Here is an 18,955-nt window from a genome sequence, read left to right as displayed (position 1 = left end):
CCCTGCGCGACTAACCTGCTGTTCCTTTTCTGTTCTGCAGGTGCGGTGACTTCGAAGCGGCGATCGCGTGAAGACACCTAGATGGATCGCAGGAGAGTGCAGCCTCCGGATGAGTATTAGTGCTTGCGCAATGTTGAAATGTCTTTAATATGGCTCTTTTTCCCTGCACGGCTAACCTGATGTTTCTTTACTGTTCGGCAGGTGCAGTGACGCTGGAGTGAAGAGGAAGCCTTTCAGATGGAGCTTCTGGTAAAAACTTAACTGTTGTCCTTGATCTTATTCTCTCGCTCTCCTTCCTTTCTTTCTCCACAGGTGATGGTTCGTGATTCCCAAGACGGCCGTGGCTGAAGACCGGGTTGACTGGAGCTAGCAGACACGGTGAGCATTACGCTGCAGGAGTGCAGAATAATGCGAAGCGTGTTCTGTCCTTAGGGTGTGGTTTATATAGCCTCACGCAAGTAGTCCCAAGTGAAGTAGTCCCTCCAGCCACACACTGCACAAGTAGTCCCAGGTAAAGTAGTCCCTCCAGCCAAGCCTCAGGCTGGACTGAATGGGATTCCTCTTCCCCTGCAACCTGACTTACTTGAAAGAATATTATGAGCCTGGTGCTAGGACAGAGTCCAGGAAGTCTTGAGGCAACCTTTTGGGGCCTTAAAGGTCCCCATAGGTGCTAGTAACTGGGGTAGGCTGGTCTGCTCCTGATGTCCGAGGGCATGCACCGCGACATAGACAAAGGGTCATGGCTATTGCCGTAAATGTACTTACCTGTAATCTCAGGGGCTTAAACAATTATTTAAAGAGAAACAGAGTTTACTCATATCTGAGAAGATGTAAAATAGATATTGCTTTGCTGCAAGAGACACACTTAACGGCCGAACAAGCAAACACTGTTGGCGAGTAAATGGAGGGGGCGGGTGGTCGGCTCACTGTACTCTGCCTATGCCCGAGGGGTCCTGATTTGGGTAGCGGCCACTGTACCGTTTAATGTCACCAATATTAAAACTGACAATGAGGGCAGGATGGTGTTGGTACAGGGTCTTCTAGAACAAGTGGCCACATGCTTTGTCAACAAGTATGCTCCCAATCATAATACTGCTACGTTCTTCCAGACACTTTACCCAAGGCTTAGCCCCTATAGAAACAGCAACATCTTATGGGGGATCCGGGGGGCTGACTTTAATTGCACACTCAATCCAATATTGGACAGATCAGACACCAAATTCCATAAACCAGCCCCACTCCATCCAGACTCAGACATTTCTCGCACTTCTCAGCACCACATGCAATACACACACTAGGATAGATTACTTTTTTGTAGGCCACGGATTGGCTCATCACATCACACTTGCAGAGTAAAAAGGAAGGGTCCTATCAGATCACGCCCGCTCTGTCTGCAATGGTAGTAGAGCTCCAATACCTATGTGGAGGCTTAAGAGTGAATCCTTGCCCGATATCCTCTTCCGAAAACACATCAAAGATAGCATCAAAGATAGCATCACTATCATTTTCTTACACAGGCAGTGAATCCAGTGCAGGAACTTTCAGGGAGGCTCTCAAAGTGGCAGTGTTCCGGCAACAATTAGTAGAGAATTATCCTCAGCGGAGGAACAATTACGGAAATTGGAGCAGACCCAATCAAAGCGGTTCAAACTGGCAGTGATGCAAAGGTAGAGGTGCTGCGAAAGAAATGAGTGGAATGTTGGGAGCGGTTTGGCAAACAATTATTCCAAGTATATTGAGAGGCAGCATAAAGAGGGGGATAAGACAGGCAGGTTGCTGGCATGGCAATATAATAAAGAAGAAAGGTGTGGCCCTATTTACTTGATACATAAGCAGCAGGGGGACCTGTGCCATACCCTAGTGGGAATCAACGAGGCCTTCCAGGAATGTTATCAGTCCCACTATCAGGAGGGGCCCCAAACATCGCAGGCTCATATAGAGGAAGTGCTAGAAGAGATGCACCTCCCTAGCGTAAGCCAAGGGGCATTTGATAGCTTGGAAGCACCCATTACGCTAGAAGAAATACAATGTGCCGACAGGCAAGACTCCAGGTTCGGATGGCCTGCCTGGAGAGCTTTATAAAGACTACACAACGGAGCTGGCCCCGCATTTACTTAACGCCTTCACTGACTCTTAGGATGCAGGTGCCCTCCCTTAAGGCTTTAGGGAATCTATTATTATAACCCTCCTCAAAACCCACAAATCACCAACTTGAGTGTAGCTCATATAGGCCCCTGTCAATGCTTAACCAGGACAATAAGATATTGACTGCTACGTTAGCAAAATGTTTGCAGAGGGTGATCCACACTCTGGTAGATTCCGATCAAATGGGATATGTACCAGGTAGAAGCATGGCTTAGAATATGCAGCGGCTGCACCATGTGATGGATAGCACCGCGTTCCGGGAGACCCCTTGTGCCATAGCCACTCTTAATGCTGTAAAGGCGTTCGATTCAGTGCGATAGGACTGGCTTTATGCAACACTGCACAGGTTCGGCTGAGGACAGGCATACAAAAAATGGATAGGACTGGTTTATACTCGACCAGTCGCAAGAGTTAAGACAGGTGGACAAATCTCGGAAGAATGGGAGCTAGAGAAAGGCCTCAGACAGGTTAGCCCGCTGTCCCCATTGCTTCACATCTTAGCCATGGAACCAAACGCGCAGTACTTAAGGACAGAATACATTGCGGCCGGCATAGTTATTGATGGTGTAAGTCATCTGATATTGATGTACGCCAACCATACATTGCTATATATTCAGAACCCAGAAGACAACTTAGAGCTGTTGATGGAAGACCTGGCACTATTTGCAAAGTTATCTGGAATTACAATCAGTACAGATAAATCAGCCTTTTTTTCCGATAGCGGGACTAGCAAGAAAAGGCTAAAATAGGCTGCCAGTCCTTGCATTACAGTGGAGGGTGTCCACATTTAGATACTTAGGGGTCAACATATACCATGACCCGCGGTCAGAACACATTAATAACACGCTGAAAACTCTGGAAGGCATCAGGAACTCCATGAGGTTCTGTGCTAAATTACCCCTCTCGCTAATGGGGAGAGCAGCTCTGTTGAAAATGGTGGTCCAGCCTAGGTTACTGCATTACTCTATAAATGTCCATTCTACATACCCAAACCCTTCTTTAAATCACTAGAAAGCATCTGTAGGGGATTTTTGTGGCAAAACGGCAGGATAGCATTGTCTTCTCTATATAGACCTTATGCGGAAAGAGGAACAGTGTCCCACACTTAACGTTATATTACATTGCTGGGCAATGAACAAGTTACTTACCTGTAACTGTTGTTCTCCAGCATGGGTCTGGCATGGATTCACATGCTCCTGAATAATCCCCGTCGTCAGGCTGGGAATCCTCGGTAAAGAAAAAATCAGTATCAGTTTCGTTTCTGATCTGTCTTTCTTAGTAGTAACCAATCACTGATCTCTGGGTCATACTGCCCCCAGCCAATGACTGCCCTCTCCCTAAGCCCCGCCTCTGGCACCCATCCTCAGATTTGGTAGCACGCCAAGTGGCAGTATGACCAAGCGAAGAGCCGCAGAGGGGTAGGTGGGAGGGTTCACATGTGAATCCATGCCAGACCCATGCTGGAGAACAACAGTTACAGGTAAGTAACTTGTTCCTTCTCCAGCATGGGGTCTGGCATGGATTCCCATGCTCATGAATAAAAGAATACATAGCAGTATACACATGCACAACCACGGGAGGTGGCAACAGGCTCAAAATTAAGCAATACAACAACTCAACATTAAGCATCTCTTACCTCCTCACCAGGCTCACCTTAAGCGAACAGGTTGCGCAGCACTGCTTGGCCGACCCTGGACTCCTCCCTGGAGTCCCGATCGACGCAGTAGAATCTTGTGAAGGTGTGCGTCGACCTCCACATAGCAGCCCTGCAGATGTCCAGCAGGGGCACACCAAACAGGAATGCCGTGGTAGCAGCGATTGCTCTGGTCGAATGGGCTCTCGGACGGCCGGGCAGCGGTCGGTTTGCAAACCGGTGACTATGCATGATGCAGCCGGAGAGCCATCTGGAAATGGTAGTCTTCGAGAGAGCCTTCCCTTGATTCACAGACCCAAAGTTCACAAACAGTTGTGACGTCTTCCGAAAACTCTTCGTGCGGTCCACGTAGAACTTCAGCGCTCTAGCTACATGCAGCGAGTGCAAAGTCTTCTCGGCTAGCGTCGAAGGCGACGGGAATAAAACTGGTAACACCAAGGGCTCGTTGAGGTGGAAGTCCGACGGCACCTTGGGCATTGAGGGGTGCGTCCTCAGCACCACCCTCGTGTCATGAAAAGTCAAGTATGTAGGCTTGCAAGATAGGGCCTGAATCTCTCCCACTCGTCGTGCAGAGGTGATGGCCACGAGGAACACTGTCTTCCATGACAGGAACTTCAAAGGCGCCGAATGAATAGGCTTAAATGGGGCTCCCATGAGCCTGGTCAGCACCTCATTAAGCTCCCACGCCGGGGCAGGTGCCTTCACAGGCGGGAATGATCGGAATAGTCCCTTCATAAATTCCTTCACCAGGTGATGAGACCACAAGGACGCCCGTCCCGTAGTCCGTGGTATATCGGGAGATGGCAGCCAAATGTATTTTTATGGAGGCGTGAGACAGTCCAGCTTTGGCCAGCGACAGTAGGTACGGCAGCACTTGAGGGGCCGTAATCCGCAGAGGGTTAATCTCAGGTGCACAGCACCAGACAGAGAACCTCTTCCATTTATGACCGTAACACTTGAGGACGCCCTGGACTTTGCAAGAACCTCTCTGCAATCACCCGGGATATCGTACCCTCCGAACTCTAGTGCTGCAGGAGCCATCCATGCAAGTTCAGCGACTGTGGGTCGTGATGGAGAATGGCGCCTCCTTCTCTGGAGAGAAGATCCGTGTCCACCGGCAGCTTGACTGGTGGGGACGTTGACAAGTCCAGAAGGTCCAGGAACCAGATCTGCCTCGGCCACGCTGGTGCGACGAGGATCATCCTGCACCTGGACTTCTTGAGCTGGTTGATGAGGCGGAGCAGCAACGGCAACGGAGAGAACGTGTACAGAAACAGGCCGTCCCAAGGGAACGAGAAAGCATCGCCCATGCTCCTCGGCTTTGGGAACCTGCTGGCGAACCTCTGGCACTTGGAGTTTGTCACCGTCGCGAACAGGTCGATCTGGGGTTTGCCCCATCGTTGGAAGAGTCGATTCACTTGATCCTGGCGCAGATCCCAGTCGTGGCACGAGCGCAGCTTCCTGCTGAGTGAGTCGGCGATGGTGTTTTTTTATTCCTGCCAGGTGGAAGGGAACCAGAAACATTCCCTGGGCGATGGCCCAGTGCCACAGATCCTGGGCCTCCTTGGATAGGGCTGGGGATCTGGTGCCTCCTTGCTTCCGTATATAGAACATCGCGGTGGTGTTGTCGGTGAAGATCCTCACCACTTTGCCCTTGAGGGACGGAAGGAACGACTTGAGGGCCCAGAACACTGCTCGGAGCTCCAGAATGTTGATGTGGAGAGACTTCTCCTCCAGGAGCCAAAGGCCTCTTGCTTGGAGGCTTCCGGTGTGGGCCCCCCAACCCTCCAGAGAGACGTCCGTCGTCACCGTCTCCTGAAACGCCGGGATTTGAAATTCCGTGCCTGTCGTGAGGTGAGCACGGATGCCCCACCATAAGATCGCCCGAAGGAGCTCCTCGTCGAGAGGGATCCTGTCCTCGAAACAGCCCCTCGCCTGAAGCCAGGGGGCGTCGAGGAACTCCTGTAGCGGATGCATCCGAAGTCTGCAAAGGGGTACAAGATAGATGCAGGAGGACATCATCCCGACGAGGGACTTGATGGACCTCACCCTGGCCACGTCCGTGGCTATCAGGTGCCGCACCTTGCCCAGGATGGTCTCGGTCCTCTCCTCTGAAGGGGAGGCCAATTGCCCCACTGTATCGAGCTTCGCTCCCAGAAACAGTGCTATCTGCGATGGAACCAGGTGGGATTTGGGGTAGTTGATGGCGAACCCCAGCTCCGTGAGCAACCGGACGGTCCTCGCCGTGTGTTCGACGGCGAGTTCCCTTGTCCTTGCCCGGATTAGCCAGTCGTCCAGGTAGGGGTAAACGTGGATCCCCTGCAGGCACAGCCGCGCCGCCACTGGTGCCAGGCACTTGGTGAAAACCCTGGGTGCCGACTTTAATCCGAACGGTAGGGCTCTGAATTGGTAGTGGCGTCCCTGAAACACGAACCTGAGGAACTTCCTGTGCCTTTTTAGAATAGGGATGTGGAAGGAAGCATCCTCCAGGTCCAAAGACGATAGGAAGTCGCCTTCCTCCAGCTGTCCCAGCACCTGCTGGAGGGTGACCATCCTGAATTTCTGCGCCTTGATGTACTTGTTTAAGCAACGCAGGTCCAGGATGGGGCGCCAACCGCCTGTCTTCTTCCCGACGAGGAAGTACCTTGAGTACACTCCGAATCCCCGGAGCCTTCTGGGGACGAGCTCGATGGCACCTTTCTTGAGCATCGCCCTTACCTCCAACAGCAGTTGAGGGACGTGATTTTCCTTCCTGGCCACGGGAGGAATGCGAGGGCACTTCTTTTGGAATTCCAGCGAGTGCCCGTTGGCCAGGGTGTCCAACACCCAACGGTCGGTGGAGATGGACTCCCACACACTGACGAACTTCGGCAGCCGGCCTCCGACCGGGGTGCTTCGGTGGGGGCCCGACAACACGGCGGGGTCAGTCTTGTTTGGAGGCGGCCTTGCCGCCTTGGCGACGACGGCGGGATTCCCCCTTGCTTGCCGCGACCTCTGTAGGCCTCCTGGGAAGAGGAGCGGGCCGCCTGGCGGTAAGTGGAGGAGCCACCGCTGGAACCTTTGGAGGCACACTGTCTGCCTCCGGAGCTCCGAAAGGGCCGTCGCTGTTGAAGCACCCCTAGGGCCCGGGCCGTCTCCGAGTCGGTCTTGATGGCCTGTAGAGACTCGTCCACCGCCTTACCAAAGAGGTTGTTGCCGTCGAACCGCATGTCCAACACTCTGGTCTGGACATCCTGGCGAAAGCCTGTCGCCTTGAGCCATCCTCGCTGTCGGAGGCAAACTGTTGCCCAGTTGGCGAAATCTGGTATCGGCAATGTCCGTTGCCACCGTTATGGCGTGATTCGACGCCACCTCGCCTCCCTGCAGAATTTCTAGGGCCTCCGCCCTCTTGTCGTCAGGTAGGAAGTCTAGCAGGGGAGCTATCTTGAACCAGAGCTCCCTGTTGTAGCGGGCCACAATCGCTAATGCATTGGCCGCCTTAATCGTCGTCGCCGACGACGAGATGACTCGTCATCCCATGCAGTCCAACTTCTTGCCCTCACTGTCCGGCGGGGAAGTGGAAGTTGAAGCCGCCGCACCCACTGCCTTCTTCTTAGCCGCTGCCGAGACGACCGAGTCCGGCGCTGGCTGGGCCCTGAGGCACAAGGGGGCAGCATCGGGGGCTCGGTACTTCTTCTCATACCTGTCCCTCTTGGCGGGTGCCGTGGAAGGGTTCTTGAGGACAGCAAGCCCCTCAATCCAGATGTCGTCGAGCAAAGGCACCGCACCGTCTTCCTCTTGGCCTCTCGTCGCTGGTACTAAACCCTTCCCTTTATTGTTCTTCAGGGCAGAGCTGGAAGAGCTCGGATGCCCTGGTTATCATGGCGTGGAAAGAGCCAATTTCGTCGGCTGGGGAAGTCCACGGGGGGTGTGTGGGGGGTGATGACGGGATGCCCGCTGTGTGATCGCCGCCATCATCGTCCGTCCCTGTGTCGGTCGCCGTATCATCGTCCGTCCCCGTCGCTGTGTCCGTCGCCATATCCTCTCTAGGGTCCGGCGAGGACGAGGGGTCCACAGGTCTCACAGGCACGAAGGGCGGAGCGGGGGGTGGAGTCTCCTCCGCTTGTTTGGAGGGCTTCCCGACAGGCCCAGTTCTGGATCCTCCGTCGGGGTCCGTGGTAATCTCGTCCTTATCTCGGTACATATGGATTGGATTGCCAACAAAATGGCCGCCGACCTATCCTGGGGCTCGGGTAATGGCTGCGACGGACGGGATGGCCGTTCCACTGGGCCCCCTACGTCGCCATCGTCGCTATCTTCGATCACGTCAGCAGGGGCCGCCCCCTGGGATCGAACCCTCTCGAACCTCTCGTTGAGGCCTATGAACCTCTCGTTGAGGCCTATGGACCTCGCGTTGAAGCCCTTTCTCGGTTTCCACCAGCTCCTCCTCAGAGGCTGATTCTGAGTCTGTAATGGCCACTGCCCCCCCCTCTTTTTCCGCCGGGGGCTTCACGGGGGTCTTAACGATGGGCTGGAAAGAGGATTCCCTCCGCGGTGGCAGGGATACTCTGGGCCCAGAGGCCGTTTCCACTGGCGTAGTCTCAGCCGGCTTCGCCAGGGTTGCAGCGACCACTTCGACAGAGGCCTTTGCCGGATGGATCAAAGCCCTCCCCACCTTAGGTGCGTCCTGGGCCTTCGCCTTGGGGGGAGGGTCAGCGCCTCCCTCCCCCTTCGAGATCGACCGGGTCCGCTCCAGCGGCTTACCCGGGTTCTCGGACTTCCTTTTCCCCGAACCAGAGCGCTGGCTCGTGGTCGAACGTGCCGGGGAAGTAGCGCCCTGCCTGGCAGCCGAAGAGCCCGACCTTTCGGCGCTCCCGGTGCCCGCGGACTCGCGGTGCTTGACCTTCTGTTGGGCCCCCGTCGCCGGGGCGTCCTCACAGGACTTAGAAGCCCGCTCAGACTTTTTCTTCGCCTTCTCACCTGCTGTGCCCTTCTCCAGCCAGGCGGCGAGGCAGGAACGACGATCTTGTTTGGTCCGTTCCGAAAGGTTCTTGCAGAACGCACAGTCCTTCTCCACGTGCGTCTTGTCCTCATGTAGACAGTAGAGACAACGCGAGTGCTCATCCTCCTTGAAAACGTTATGCAATCCACATCCAGGGCAGCACCTGATCAGCTTGGATCCGGGCATCGAGCTTCCCTTGTCCTGGGCCATGTCCGTTGAGGTAGGCCGCAGATCTTCAGGAATCCTCCAAGAAGTGTAAGCTCGACGAAAACTTCACCCTTGAGGGGCGTAGAAGAATTCCGAAACGGATACCCGTTGTCGGAAGTAGAAACGGTGGAACTTGAGGCTCGAATAAACCGAAAAAATCTCCTGAAAAAGCGTGAAAACGCAGCACAAAAACTCAAGAGCTAAACACGAGGACTCCCAACACTTGAGCGTGCGGTAAAAATCTGAGGATGGCTGCCAGAGGTGGGGTATAGGGAGAGGGCAGTCATTGGCTGGGGGCAGTATGACCCAGAGATCAGTGATTGGTTACTACTAAGAAGACAGATCAGAAACGAAACTGATACTGATTTTTTCTTTACCGAGGATTCCCAGCCTGACGACGGGGAATATTCATGAGCATGTGAATCCATGCCAGACCCCATGCTGGAGAACTACAATTTGTGGTGGGCTGGTAAGCTGACGACCCTACTGCGGACACGCAAATGCTTCAACCCAATGAGTCACGCTTTTATCTGAAGGAATTATTATGGCATAAGAGACCCAGAGATAGCTTAAGCTTGCACCTGCTGTCTTTGGGGGTGAGACTATGGGACAGGGCACTCACAGTGATGGAGCTCTCTGATCCGTTCTATGTACAGACCACCCTGATCTCGGTAGTATCTTCCGCCACTCAGGCGTACTGTGAAATAATGGAAAGGCACTCAATTGTAGACACCCTGTATGACATCTCGGAGCGGGGACACATCATATCTAGGATATACGACTTCCTGCTGACCAGTGGCCCCCCCCCTGCGGTAATATTCAAGTGGGAGGAAGATCTTGGTGCCCCTTTTATAGATACCATAAGAGTGTCACGGAATGCTAGAAAACAACTGATATAGCTGTTAGTAACACATAGGGCATACACAACACCTTTGAGAATCTCATGGTTCCCAAGCGCTACAACGCAAGGTTGACCAGGTGCAAAGCCGCAGATGCTGGGATGTTACATATGTTTTGGGCATGCCCCGTGGTTGGAAAATACTGTAAAGAGGTGGCGGTTATAATGAACAGGGGAGAACTGGAGTTGGACATACTCTCACCTGGGGGATGCTTGCTAGGCCGTTTTTCAAACCACAAACGCACAAGATACATGCATAAGAAGATTTGGCATTTATACTGGCCAAACGCAGAATTGCTATGGCATGGAAATCCTCCCAATGTTCTTGATGTTGAAGACTGTTGGTGGGATCTGAAAAAGTGGGCGCTGGCCGAAACAGCGGCTTGGAGAGGGGCAGTGCGTTTGAGTCTATTAGACGCCAGTGAAGATATCATGGGATGGGATGCCCTGATACAGACTGTTTGCACCGGTAGCCATTGAAACTGGTGAGGCAGATCCACCCTTACAGCTGTCAGAGGCAATCCAAGCCAAGAAAGATGATGAACATCGGCAGTGCACTGATGCTTTAGGCAACACAGGGTGGTGGAACTTTGGAGGGGGCGGGAGGGACAGTTGCGGGAAGAGTTCACGTTGAGTTATAACAGGACAATTGTTGAAATTGTGTATGGCTGTAAATGTGGAACGTTTATCTCATGTATAAGTGAAAACCAATAAAACCTGAATTAACAAAAAAGAAAAAAAAATATTAAAAGAAAATGGCCAGCACATGTTATAACATGAGCAATTGGATGAGTGCGAAGGGGCAAGAAGAATGGCAAAGCAAAGACGCAGATGAGCAGTGATCCGAAATGACATCTTTCCCTCTCCATACTCGGGTAGGGGAAAATAGTTTCACAGACAAAAAAGCAATGTATGGTTGTTTTCTAAGTTTCAAAGGACTGTGAACCTGGACCCTAAAATGCTTCACCACGGACTGGTGTATTTTGTCCATACAGTAGGCCACGTCATAACGTGGCAAGTTAATGTCCATCTTTGAATAGGAGTATGTGCATATGAAACAGGTGGTGAAAGACGGACACTGAAAACATGATTTCACCAGTTCATCATATATTTAAAGAGCCTACCACTGACGGGATATCATTTTGCAAACGCATTTTCCTTACTCACTCAGGGCCTGATTTACAAAGCGATTTTCAATGAGATTTTGTAATCGAAAATGTCTTTTGTAGATCCGCCCCTCAGTCACTTGCAGCAGACCAAAAGGCATGGCTAAGTAAATGCACTGTGTTTGCAGGAGGACATCCGTGAATGCCCTGGGTTTTCCTTCCATATACAAATGGCACAGTAATACATTAAACCTGGACTGAATTAATATGCCTTTCTACATTTGTTATCGTTTTTACTAAAGCGTTCTTGAAACACTGCTAGAGCAAATTATATGTAATAATACATCTCTTAAACCTACATTGGAAAGGCAATTATCATGCTTTATGATTGATGCAATCAATAGCCCTTACTTGTCTCAATCTTCATGTACTCCTGGTCAATCTGTGAAGAAAACATGACGGACATCACAGCCAAAACAGAGGACAGGACGGTCTTCTGTTCTTGAAGGATAAGTGGTGGGTCATCAGCCTGGCACAGATCATTGCAAGTTAGGTCAGACAGCAAACTCCAGGTTTCCCTTCCAACCTCTGAAGATTGTACTGGAAAAGGAAATAAGATAAATAGAAGTAAATCGCGACATGATGAAACAACAAATGGCAGGATTGATCCTCAACTTGTAATTCTCATTGGGATAGTGCAATAATGCATAGTGTTGAAGAGGGACTTATTAACATCCAAGGAATGCAGCATGGAGTCACACATGTTAATCTGGTAAATATGACAAGACATAAGAAAGAGCAGTTTGCTATGCAGATTTCTATGCTTTTTTTACATTAAAAAATGGCAACTGCTGATAGCTAAAAATTAGAAACAGAAACACAACCACTAAGACCAAGAACAAAATAGACATACTTAAGAGCACTGCTCTCAAGTAAGTACAACCCCCATAAAATGCTGCTATTTAGCATCAAGCCATCATTTGTTCATGCTTGTAAAAGACTTACCCTACCAAAATATGTGCAGGCTATAAGGGTCACCTCACACCAAGTATGTACGCAAAAGAGATTTCTCAACAAGAGCAAAGGTAGAAGTAAATGTAGTGAGTACTTCCTACAGGCGAGTGCCCAAGCAACAAAAAGCAAAAGCAAATTATTTATAAGGTCCTTTGAGTAGCTTCTAGGCACAAGCTTACAATAATAAAATATTGACATTGGCACAACTTAGGCTCAAATACCATTCTGGGATAATCATGTAAAAACCCTACAACCTTAGCCTGTAAGAGGTAGTAATGAAGATTAATAATCAGCATTACCATTTCGTCCCTCTTCCTCGTCGCATTCCTTTTGTGAGATTATAGCAAACAGAATGAATCTTTCATTGACACCTTTCGGCATCCAAAAATAAGTCATATAACAACCCCGACACATTAGGGTATGCAGGTTTCAACACCAAACACAGACAGGGCACGAGCTGAAGCGTGATCCCTCAATCAACGGCCACAGAAAAAATATGAATGTAATAAAATAGTAGACCCACAACGCTGCATCCCTCAAAGAATCACAGTTTCCAGCAGTTTGAAATAAATTCAGGTGCTTAAATAAAAATTGAAGGAAGAGGAGGAACAAAGTCAGATCCAGAATCACATCAAACCACCAAGAGCCAGCTCTCCCAACCAGTGCCGTACCACAGGAACTCTGAGAAGGGGCAAATTCACATGCATCTTGAATATAAAAAAGCAGAGAATCTTCGGAACACCAACTTGGTGAAAAATCTGCAAACACTAAAGAAGGCAGCTTATCAATACAACAAACATAGCAAGGGGATGCAACAGGCTAACCTCCGAGAAATGTATCTGTAAACTCACAATCAAACCTAAAATAGATGACGATACACTGACCAACTGCAAAAAGCATTTTGCACCAATCCAGAGTGGCAGGTGGACTACTTGAGATCACAGAGTGCAGAAGGTGTGAGCTTCATGCAAAAGAGGTTTTAAGGAGAGACCTTGAAGCTTGGCTAGGGAATGATTGAGCAATCCTATTCCAAGAAACGCAAAACCATGACACCTGAAACCTTCAACCTCCGGATACGCTAACAGATGCAGGAACTTGTGCTTCCCACAGAAGGAAAACGGAAATTTCATCAAACACAAAAGCGGAGTAATGTAGGTATCATGTAAAGTATGGTCTCTCAGTTTGCATGCCTCACAGCCTGGTTCAAAACCCTGGGAACAAGACATGAACAATTAAGCACAAGGATTGAGTCCTGGAATAGAAAACCACTGAGTACGACATAAAATGACAGGCTGTCTGATATACAGCATATGAAAATGAATGACTGGTCGAAGGGATCAATAAGCATATGGATGCATTAAGAAAAAAGTGACATCAAAATGAAACTGGGTTGCAACACAAGGAATTACATTTGCTGTTAAAGTTCTATGTTTTCCCCATTGATTGGCGGTATGAAAACACTAGATTTCTATCTAACTTGGGCCTCCAGCAGAGAGTGACTGTGTATATAAACAGCCCACTGGACAGGGTCAAAGAAAGCAGCACCCTTTTAGTAGGTAATGGAAGAAAGAAGAAGCACTTGATTTAGGAAAGTAACCTGCATGTTCTATGGATATTCTGGACAAGCATTTTGAAACGACTATTTAGTATTGTGCAGAAGGTTATGTCCTACATATCCTGAAAAGGAATCAGACTCTTAACACATAGGATAGACCACTAACAGTTTACTTATAAAAATAAATAAGTAAAAGAATGAATTTGGGATATTCAGCCCGACACCTCATGTGACAGTGGGGCCTTTTCAAATCCATGCATGTGGAATCAGACTAACATGAAAACTGATGTGTCTTCCCTGGTATGGGCAGACCTAAAAACAGACTGTAGACATTGCTATTTGGGCAACAACCCATATAAGAACAAGTTACTTTCTTACCTGGTAACGTTCTTTCGATGGGATGGTCCGACGACGTATTCCATATCTATGACATGCAATCACCACAGCTGTGCTGCTTCGGAAACTTTTTTCGGCGTCTGCGTCGATGACGTCGATGCGCCGTCGTCGAGGACCTCCTCCGACGCCCGACGTCATCCGATGTGATAAGTAGGACGTACGACGCCCGTAGCCTCAGTTGTAGTTTTTTCCCCCAGAACGTGTGACATGAGTCAACTGCCAGTCAGACACAAAGCCTTGCGGAACGTAAGCTGCAATTGCAAAAAAAATTCTGCAGTGGGGAAGGCATGGCGGGAGTGATATGGAATACGTCGTCGGACCATCCCATCGAAAGAACGTTACCAGGTAAGAAAGTAACTTGTTCTTCGAGGGGATTGGGTCCTCCGACGTATTCCATATCTATGACAGACTCCCAAAGCAGTACCAGAGTAAGGAGGAGGGAAAGAATTTAGCGTCAAAATTTAGAATAGCCAATCAAATAGCAGAGCAAAGGACCGCCTTGCCAAAGGCCAGATCCTGCCCTCGGATGGAATCGAGTGAATAGTGACGTACAAATGTATGTACTGAAGCCCAGGTGGCTGCATCACAGATGTTGCGAATAGGAACACCCCTCTGCAGGGCAGTAGATGCAGCCACACCCCTGGTAGAATGGGCCCGCAAGCCAGCCGGTGGGTCCTTACCCGCCAAGCAGTAACACTCCGAGATGGCTAAAATAATCCAGCGAGAAAGTCTGTTTCGTCACAGCTTGCCCCAAACGCTTCCCAGCGTAACCAATAAAGAGTTGATCGTCCACTCTGACCCGGGACATGCGTGAAACATAAAAGCTTAAAGCTCTCCTAGGATCAAGCCTATGGAGCCTCTCCTCTTCCTTACCAGGATGCGGAGGAGGATAGAATGCCGGAAGAACAACCTTCTGGGCCAAATGAAATTCCGTCACTACCTTCGTAAGAAAAGGACGAACTCGAAGGACAACCCTGTCCTTGTGAAATACAGTGAAGGGTGGCTTAACTGAAAGTGCCTGTAACTCACTCACTCTGCGAGCGGAAGTAACCGCAACTAAAAACACAGTTTTCAGAGTTAACAGCCTCAAAGGGCAAGAATGTAAAGGCTCAAACGGAGCACCCATAAGAAACCTAAGAACAAGGTTTAAATCCCAACCGGGCACCAGGAAAGGTGACGGAGGGAACACATTAGTGAGCCCTTTCAGAAACTGTGAAATTAAAGGGATTTTAAAGTAAGAACACTCTTCAGACGAGCGCTTAAAGATGGACAGCGCCGCCAGGTAACCTTTAATGGTACCCACTTGCAAGCCCCTGTGGGCCAAAGAAAGTAAAAAGGACAGAACCATGGGGATGTCACATGCAAAAGTATCCACATTCTGAACTCTGCACCAGTCGCAGAACTTACGCCAATGGCAACGGTACAGAGACTTTGTTGCTGGCCTTCGGGCCGAAAGCAACACCTCCATCACATCTTCAGGGAGGTCCCAATCCTTATACCTCAACCTCTCAGAAGCCAAGCGTGAAGGTTGAGGGATCTGACCTCTGGATGGAGAACCTGACCCCCCTCCCGTGAGAGCAGTTCGTCTCGGTAGGGAAGACGACGTGGAGGGCAGATGGACAAGTCGAGAAGGTCCGGGTACCACGTCCTCCGAGCCCACACCGGAGCAATGAGGATCATCCGTAACCTCCGCAGCACTTGCGGGATGACAGGGACTGGAGGAAACCCGTACAGCAGCGGGAATGACCACTCCACCACGAACGCGTCTCCTAAGGCTCCTTTTGGAGGAAATTCCCGCGAGCAAAACCTTTCGCACTTCCGGTTGACACTGGAGGCGAAGAGATCCACTTGAGGGGTCCCCCAAAGGGCGAAGATCTCCAGGAGAATCTCCTGAGCCAACTCCCACTCGTGAGAGATCGCGCTCTGCCTGCTCAGAGCGTCCGCCGTCACGTTTCCGTCTCCGGCCAGATGAACTGCCGAGATCGAAACTTCCTGCTGGATGGCCCAGAACTCGAGCTGCATCGCCTCCCTGCACAGAGGAAGTGACCCTGCCCCCCCCCTTTTTGTTGAGGTAGTGCATGGCCACTGTGTTGTCCGTCAGGATCAGGACATTCTTCCCTCGCACAGTCGGCAGAAAAGCCTTCAGGGCTAGCCTGACGGCCCTCAGCTCCAGCAGATTGATATGGAGCCTGGACTCCGACGGAGACCAACGACCGCTGACTGTCAGCCCGTTGGCATGAGCTCCCCATCCCGTGAGGGATGCATCCGTCACGATCGTCGCCTCCGGCCAGGGAAGCCAAAATGGAGCCCCCTTCATCAAGTTGCCTTCGACGGCCCACCACAGAAGGTCCCGGGCGACCGAGGACGGCACCTGAATCGAGTCCGACATCCTGCCGGAGGACTGCGACCATTGCGTCTTGAGTGCCCACTGCAAAGATCTCATCCGCAGGCGAGCCTCTGGCACCAGAAGAATGCAGGATGCCATGAGGCCGAGCAACCTCAAGAACTCGAACGCTGGGAGCGTCTGGGCATGCTGAAACTTGTGCACCATCTGCTGAATGTGAAGAGCCCTCACCTGGGGAGGAAAACACTGCCCCAGGGAAGTGTCGAGCACTGCTCCGATGTACTGGAGCCGCTGTGTTGGCGTCAAATGGGACTTCTTTAAATTGAGGGAGAAGCCCAGCCTGTGAAGGGAGTGACAGGTGACGGATAGATGATCCAGGACTTGCTCGGGAGAGCACCCCCTGATCAACCAATCGTCCAGGTAGGGGTAGACGTGAATCCCCCCTTGCCTGAGATGCGCTGCCACCACCACCCTGAGCTTGGTGAAAACCCTCGGGGCAGAGGTCAATCCGAACGGCAGGACCCGAAACTGAAAGTGCGAGTCGCCAACCGCGAACCTCAGGTACTTCTTGTGCTTGGGATGGATCGGCACATGGAAGTAAGCATCCTTGAGGTCGAGTGACACCAACCAGTCCTGAAGCTGAAGGGCCTGGAGGACTTGAGAGAGAGTAACCATCTTGAACTTGTCCTTCCTGAGGAGTTTGTTCAAACCGCGCAAGTCCATGATGGGTCTCAAGCCCCAGTCTTTCTTGGAAATCAAAAAATAAGGGGAATACCATCCCTTGTTCCTCTCCGCTACAGGCACCAGTTCTATGGCGCCTTTCTCCAGCAGTGCTTGAATTTCCTGCGCAAGGAGTGGATCCGGACTCCGCAAAGAGAGGTTCCCCGGTGGATTGTCGCGAGGCCTGTGCCGAAAGGGAAGACAGTAGCCGTGGGTTATGATCTCCAGAACCCACACATCTGAAGTAATGGCTTGCCACTCTACAAGATGCTGCGCCAGCCTTCCCCCAACCGGCGAACCATGGGACATGGCCTCATGACTGAGCGGGAGCGGCTGCGGCGTTACCTGAGGGCAAAGAGGCAACTGCCCGAGCGGCCTTGGCACCACGGGTACCCTGTCGTCCACCTCTGGTACCCCTGCGTTGGCCTCTTTGACTGCCAGCTCCTCTCGCTTTACTGAAGGACGAGTAATAGCGAAAGGAACCACCCCTCCACTGCTGTCCCCTAGGACGAAAAGGCGGAGGTTGGCGAACTGCAGCGCCCAACGACTTCGCTGCAGCTTTTGAGGTCTGCAACCTCTCAAGGCTCTCGTCAGCCTTGCTGCCAAAAAGGTGTTCACCGTCAAAGGGCATGTTGAGGAGCCGGGACTGCACATCCGGAGCAAACCCCGACTTCTGCAACCACGCAAACCTGCGTATCACGGTGCTCGCCGCCATGGACCTACTGACGCATTCAGCTAAGTCCAAACCCGACTGAACGGACTCACATGGCATCCTTACCATCCTGGACCATAGCAAGGAAACCATCCCGTTCGTCCCCTTCGGGAATATGTTCAGCCGCTAACGCAACACAGTTCCACAGAGTGTGCGTGAAACGAGACAAGGCACAAATGGAGTTGGCCGCCTGAAGCGCCATACCACCAGAAGAAAACACTTTCTTCGCCCAGCCATCAAAACGTTTGTCGTCCCTATCAGGAGGGATGGTAGGGTACGACGCCTGCTTTGCCGGGGCCGTGGCCGCCTGCACCACCAAACTCTCCGGAGTGGGGTGCCTGGTCAAGTAGCAGGGGTTGCTACTGGCTGGACGGTATTTTCGCGACAAGGATCTGCCCACCGCCGGGAGACTCTCCGAAGCAGTCCAAGCCGCCGCCACCCTTCTCTGTAAAGTACCGGGTCTTTTGGGGGACCAACATCAAGGATGTCCGTCAGATCATCCTGCACAAACTCCCCTGGGGGAGCAGACCATCCCAAGTACTCAGAAACCCTAGCCATAAGGCGCCGGTACGAGGAATCGGCATGAGAGCCAGGCTCAGGCCTACAAAACTCCACCTCCGGAGAGGTGTCCAGTCCACTGACATCATGCAGTGACTGTCTCAAATCGTCAAACTGACTATGGCCCGAGAATTTCATCTGGAACCTGACTAGGAACCAGGCCATCAGAATCCTCATCCGCCTCTGAAATATAGTCCAGGTGGCGAAAAGAAGGCACCCGAGAGTGCTTGCTCTTAACCAGAGCCTTCCTAGGGGGTTCACCCGTGCCACGGGGTACCTCCGACACGAAAGGCGTCGAGCGAACCGGTGCCAGCGTCGAGAGAACCGGCATCGGCGCCGAGAGCATCGGCGTCGAGGAAATTGGCGTCGACGTCAGATGCAGCGCCTCCAGAATCGGCGGCGTCGACACAGCCCTCGAGGCCGGAGCCCCGAGCGTGTCCCTCGACGACCCGAGCGTCGACGGCTTCGACGACTTCCTCGGAGCCGGAGCCTCGATAAAGCCTGTCAACGCCCTCCACGGTGGTCAGTCAAAAAACCGAAAACAAAATCTCGAACTGCAAAAATATCGAATCCAAAATCTCAAAAAACAAAAATCTCGAATTATTTATTTATTTAGTTATATGTGTTTTTGGGGTCAGGTAAGTAAAAAAAAGGGTTAAAATAAA

General features: G+C 51.3%; 1 protein-coding gene across 3 annotated transcripts in view; it reads right to left on the bottom strand.

Annotated features, from left to right (window-relative positions):
• Window positions 1–18,955, bottom strand: part of SAAL1 (serum amyloid A like 1) — an 887,265-nt gene that overhangs the window by 277,852 nt on the left and 590,458 nt on the right. For all 3 annotated transcript variants that reach the window (XM_069623790.1, XM_069623789.1, XM_069623791.1), the window contains one exon: window positions 11,403–11,591. In XM_069623790.1, coding sequence (XP_069479891.1) covers window positions 11,403–11,591 — 189 coding nt within the window. The remainder of the gene's footprint in view (window positions 1–11,402; window positions 11,592–18,955) is intronic.

This window comes from Ambystoma mexicanum, chromosome 11 (genome assembly GCF_040938575.1).
Source record: "Ambystoma mexicanum isolate Mex_15411 chromosome 11, UKY_AmexF1_1, whole genome shotgun sequence".
Taxonomy (NCBI): Eukaryota; Metazoa; Chordata; class Amphibia; order Caudata; family Ambystomatidae; genus Ambystoma; species Ambystoma mexicanum.
This window is presented reverse-complemented; position numbering and strand designations above follow the sequence as displayed.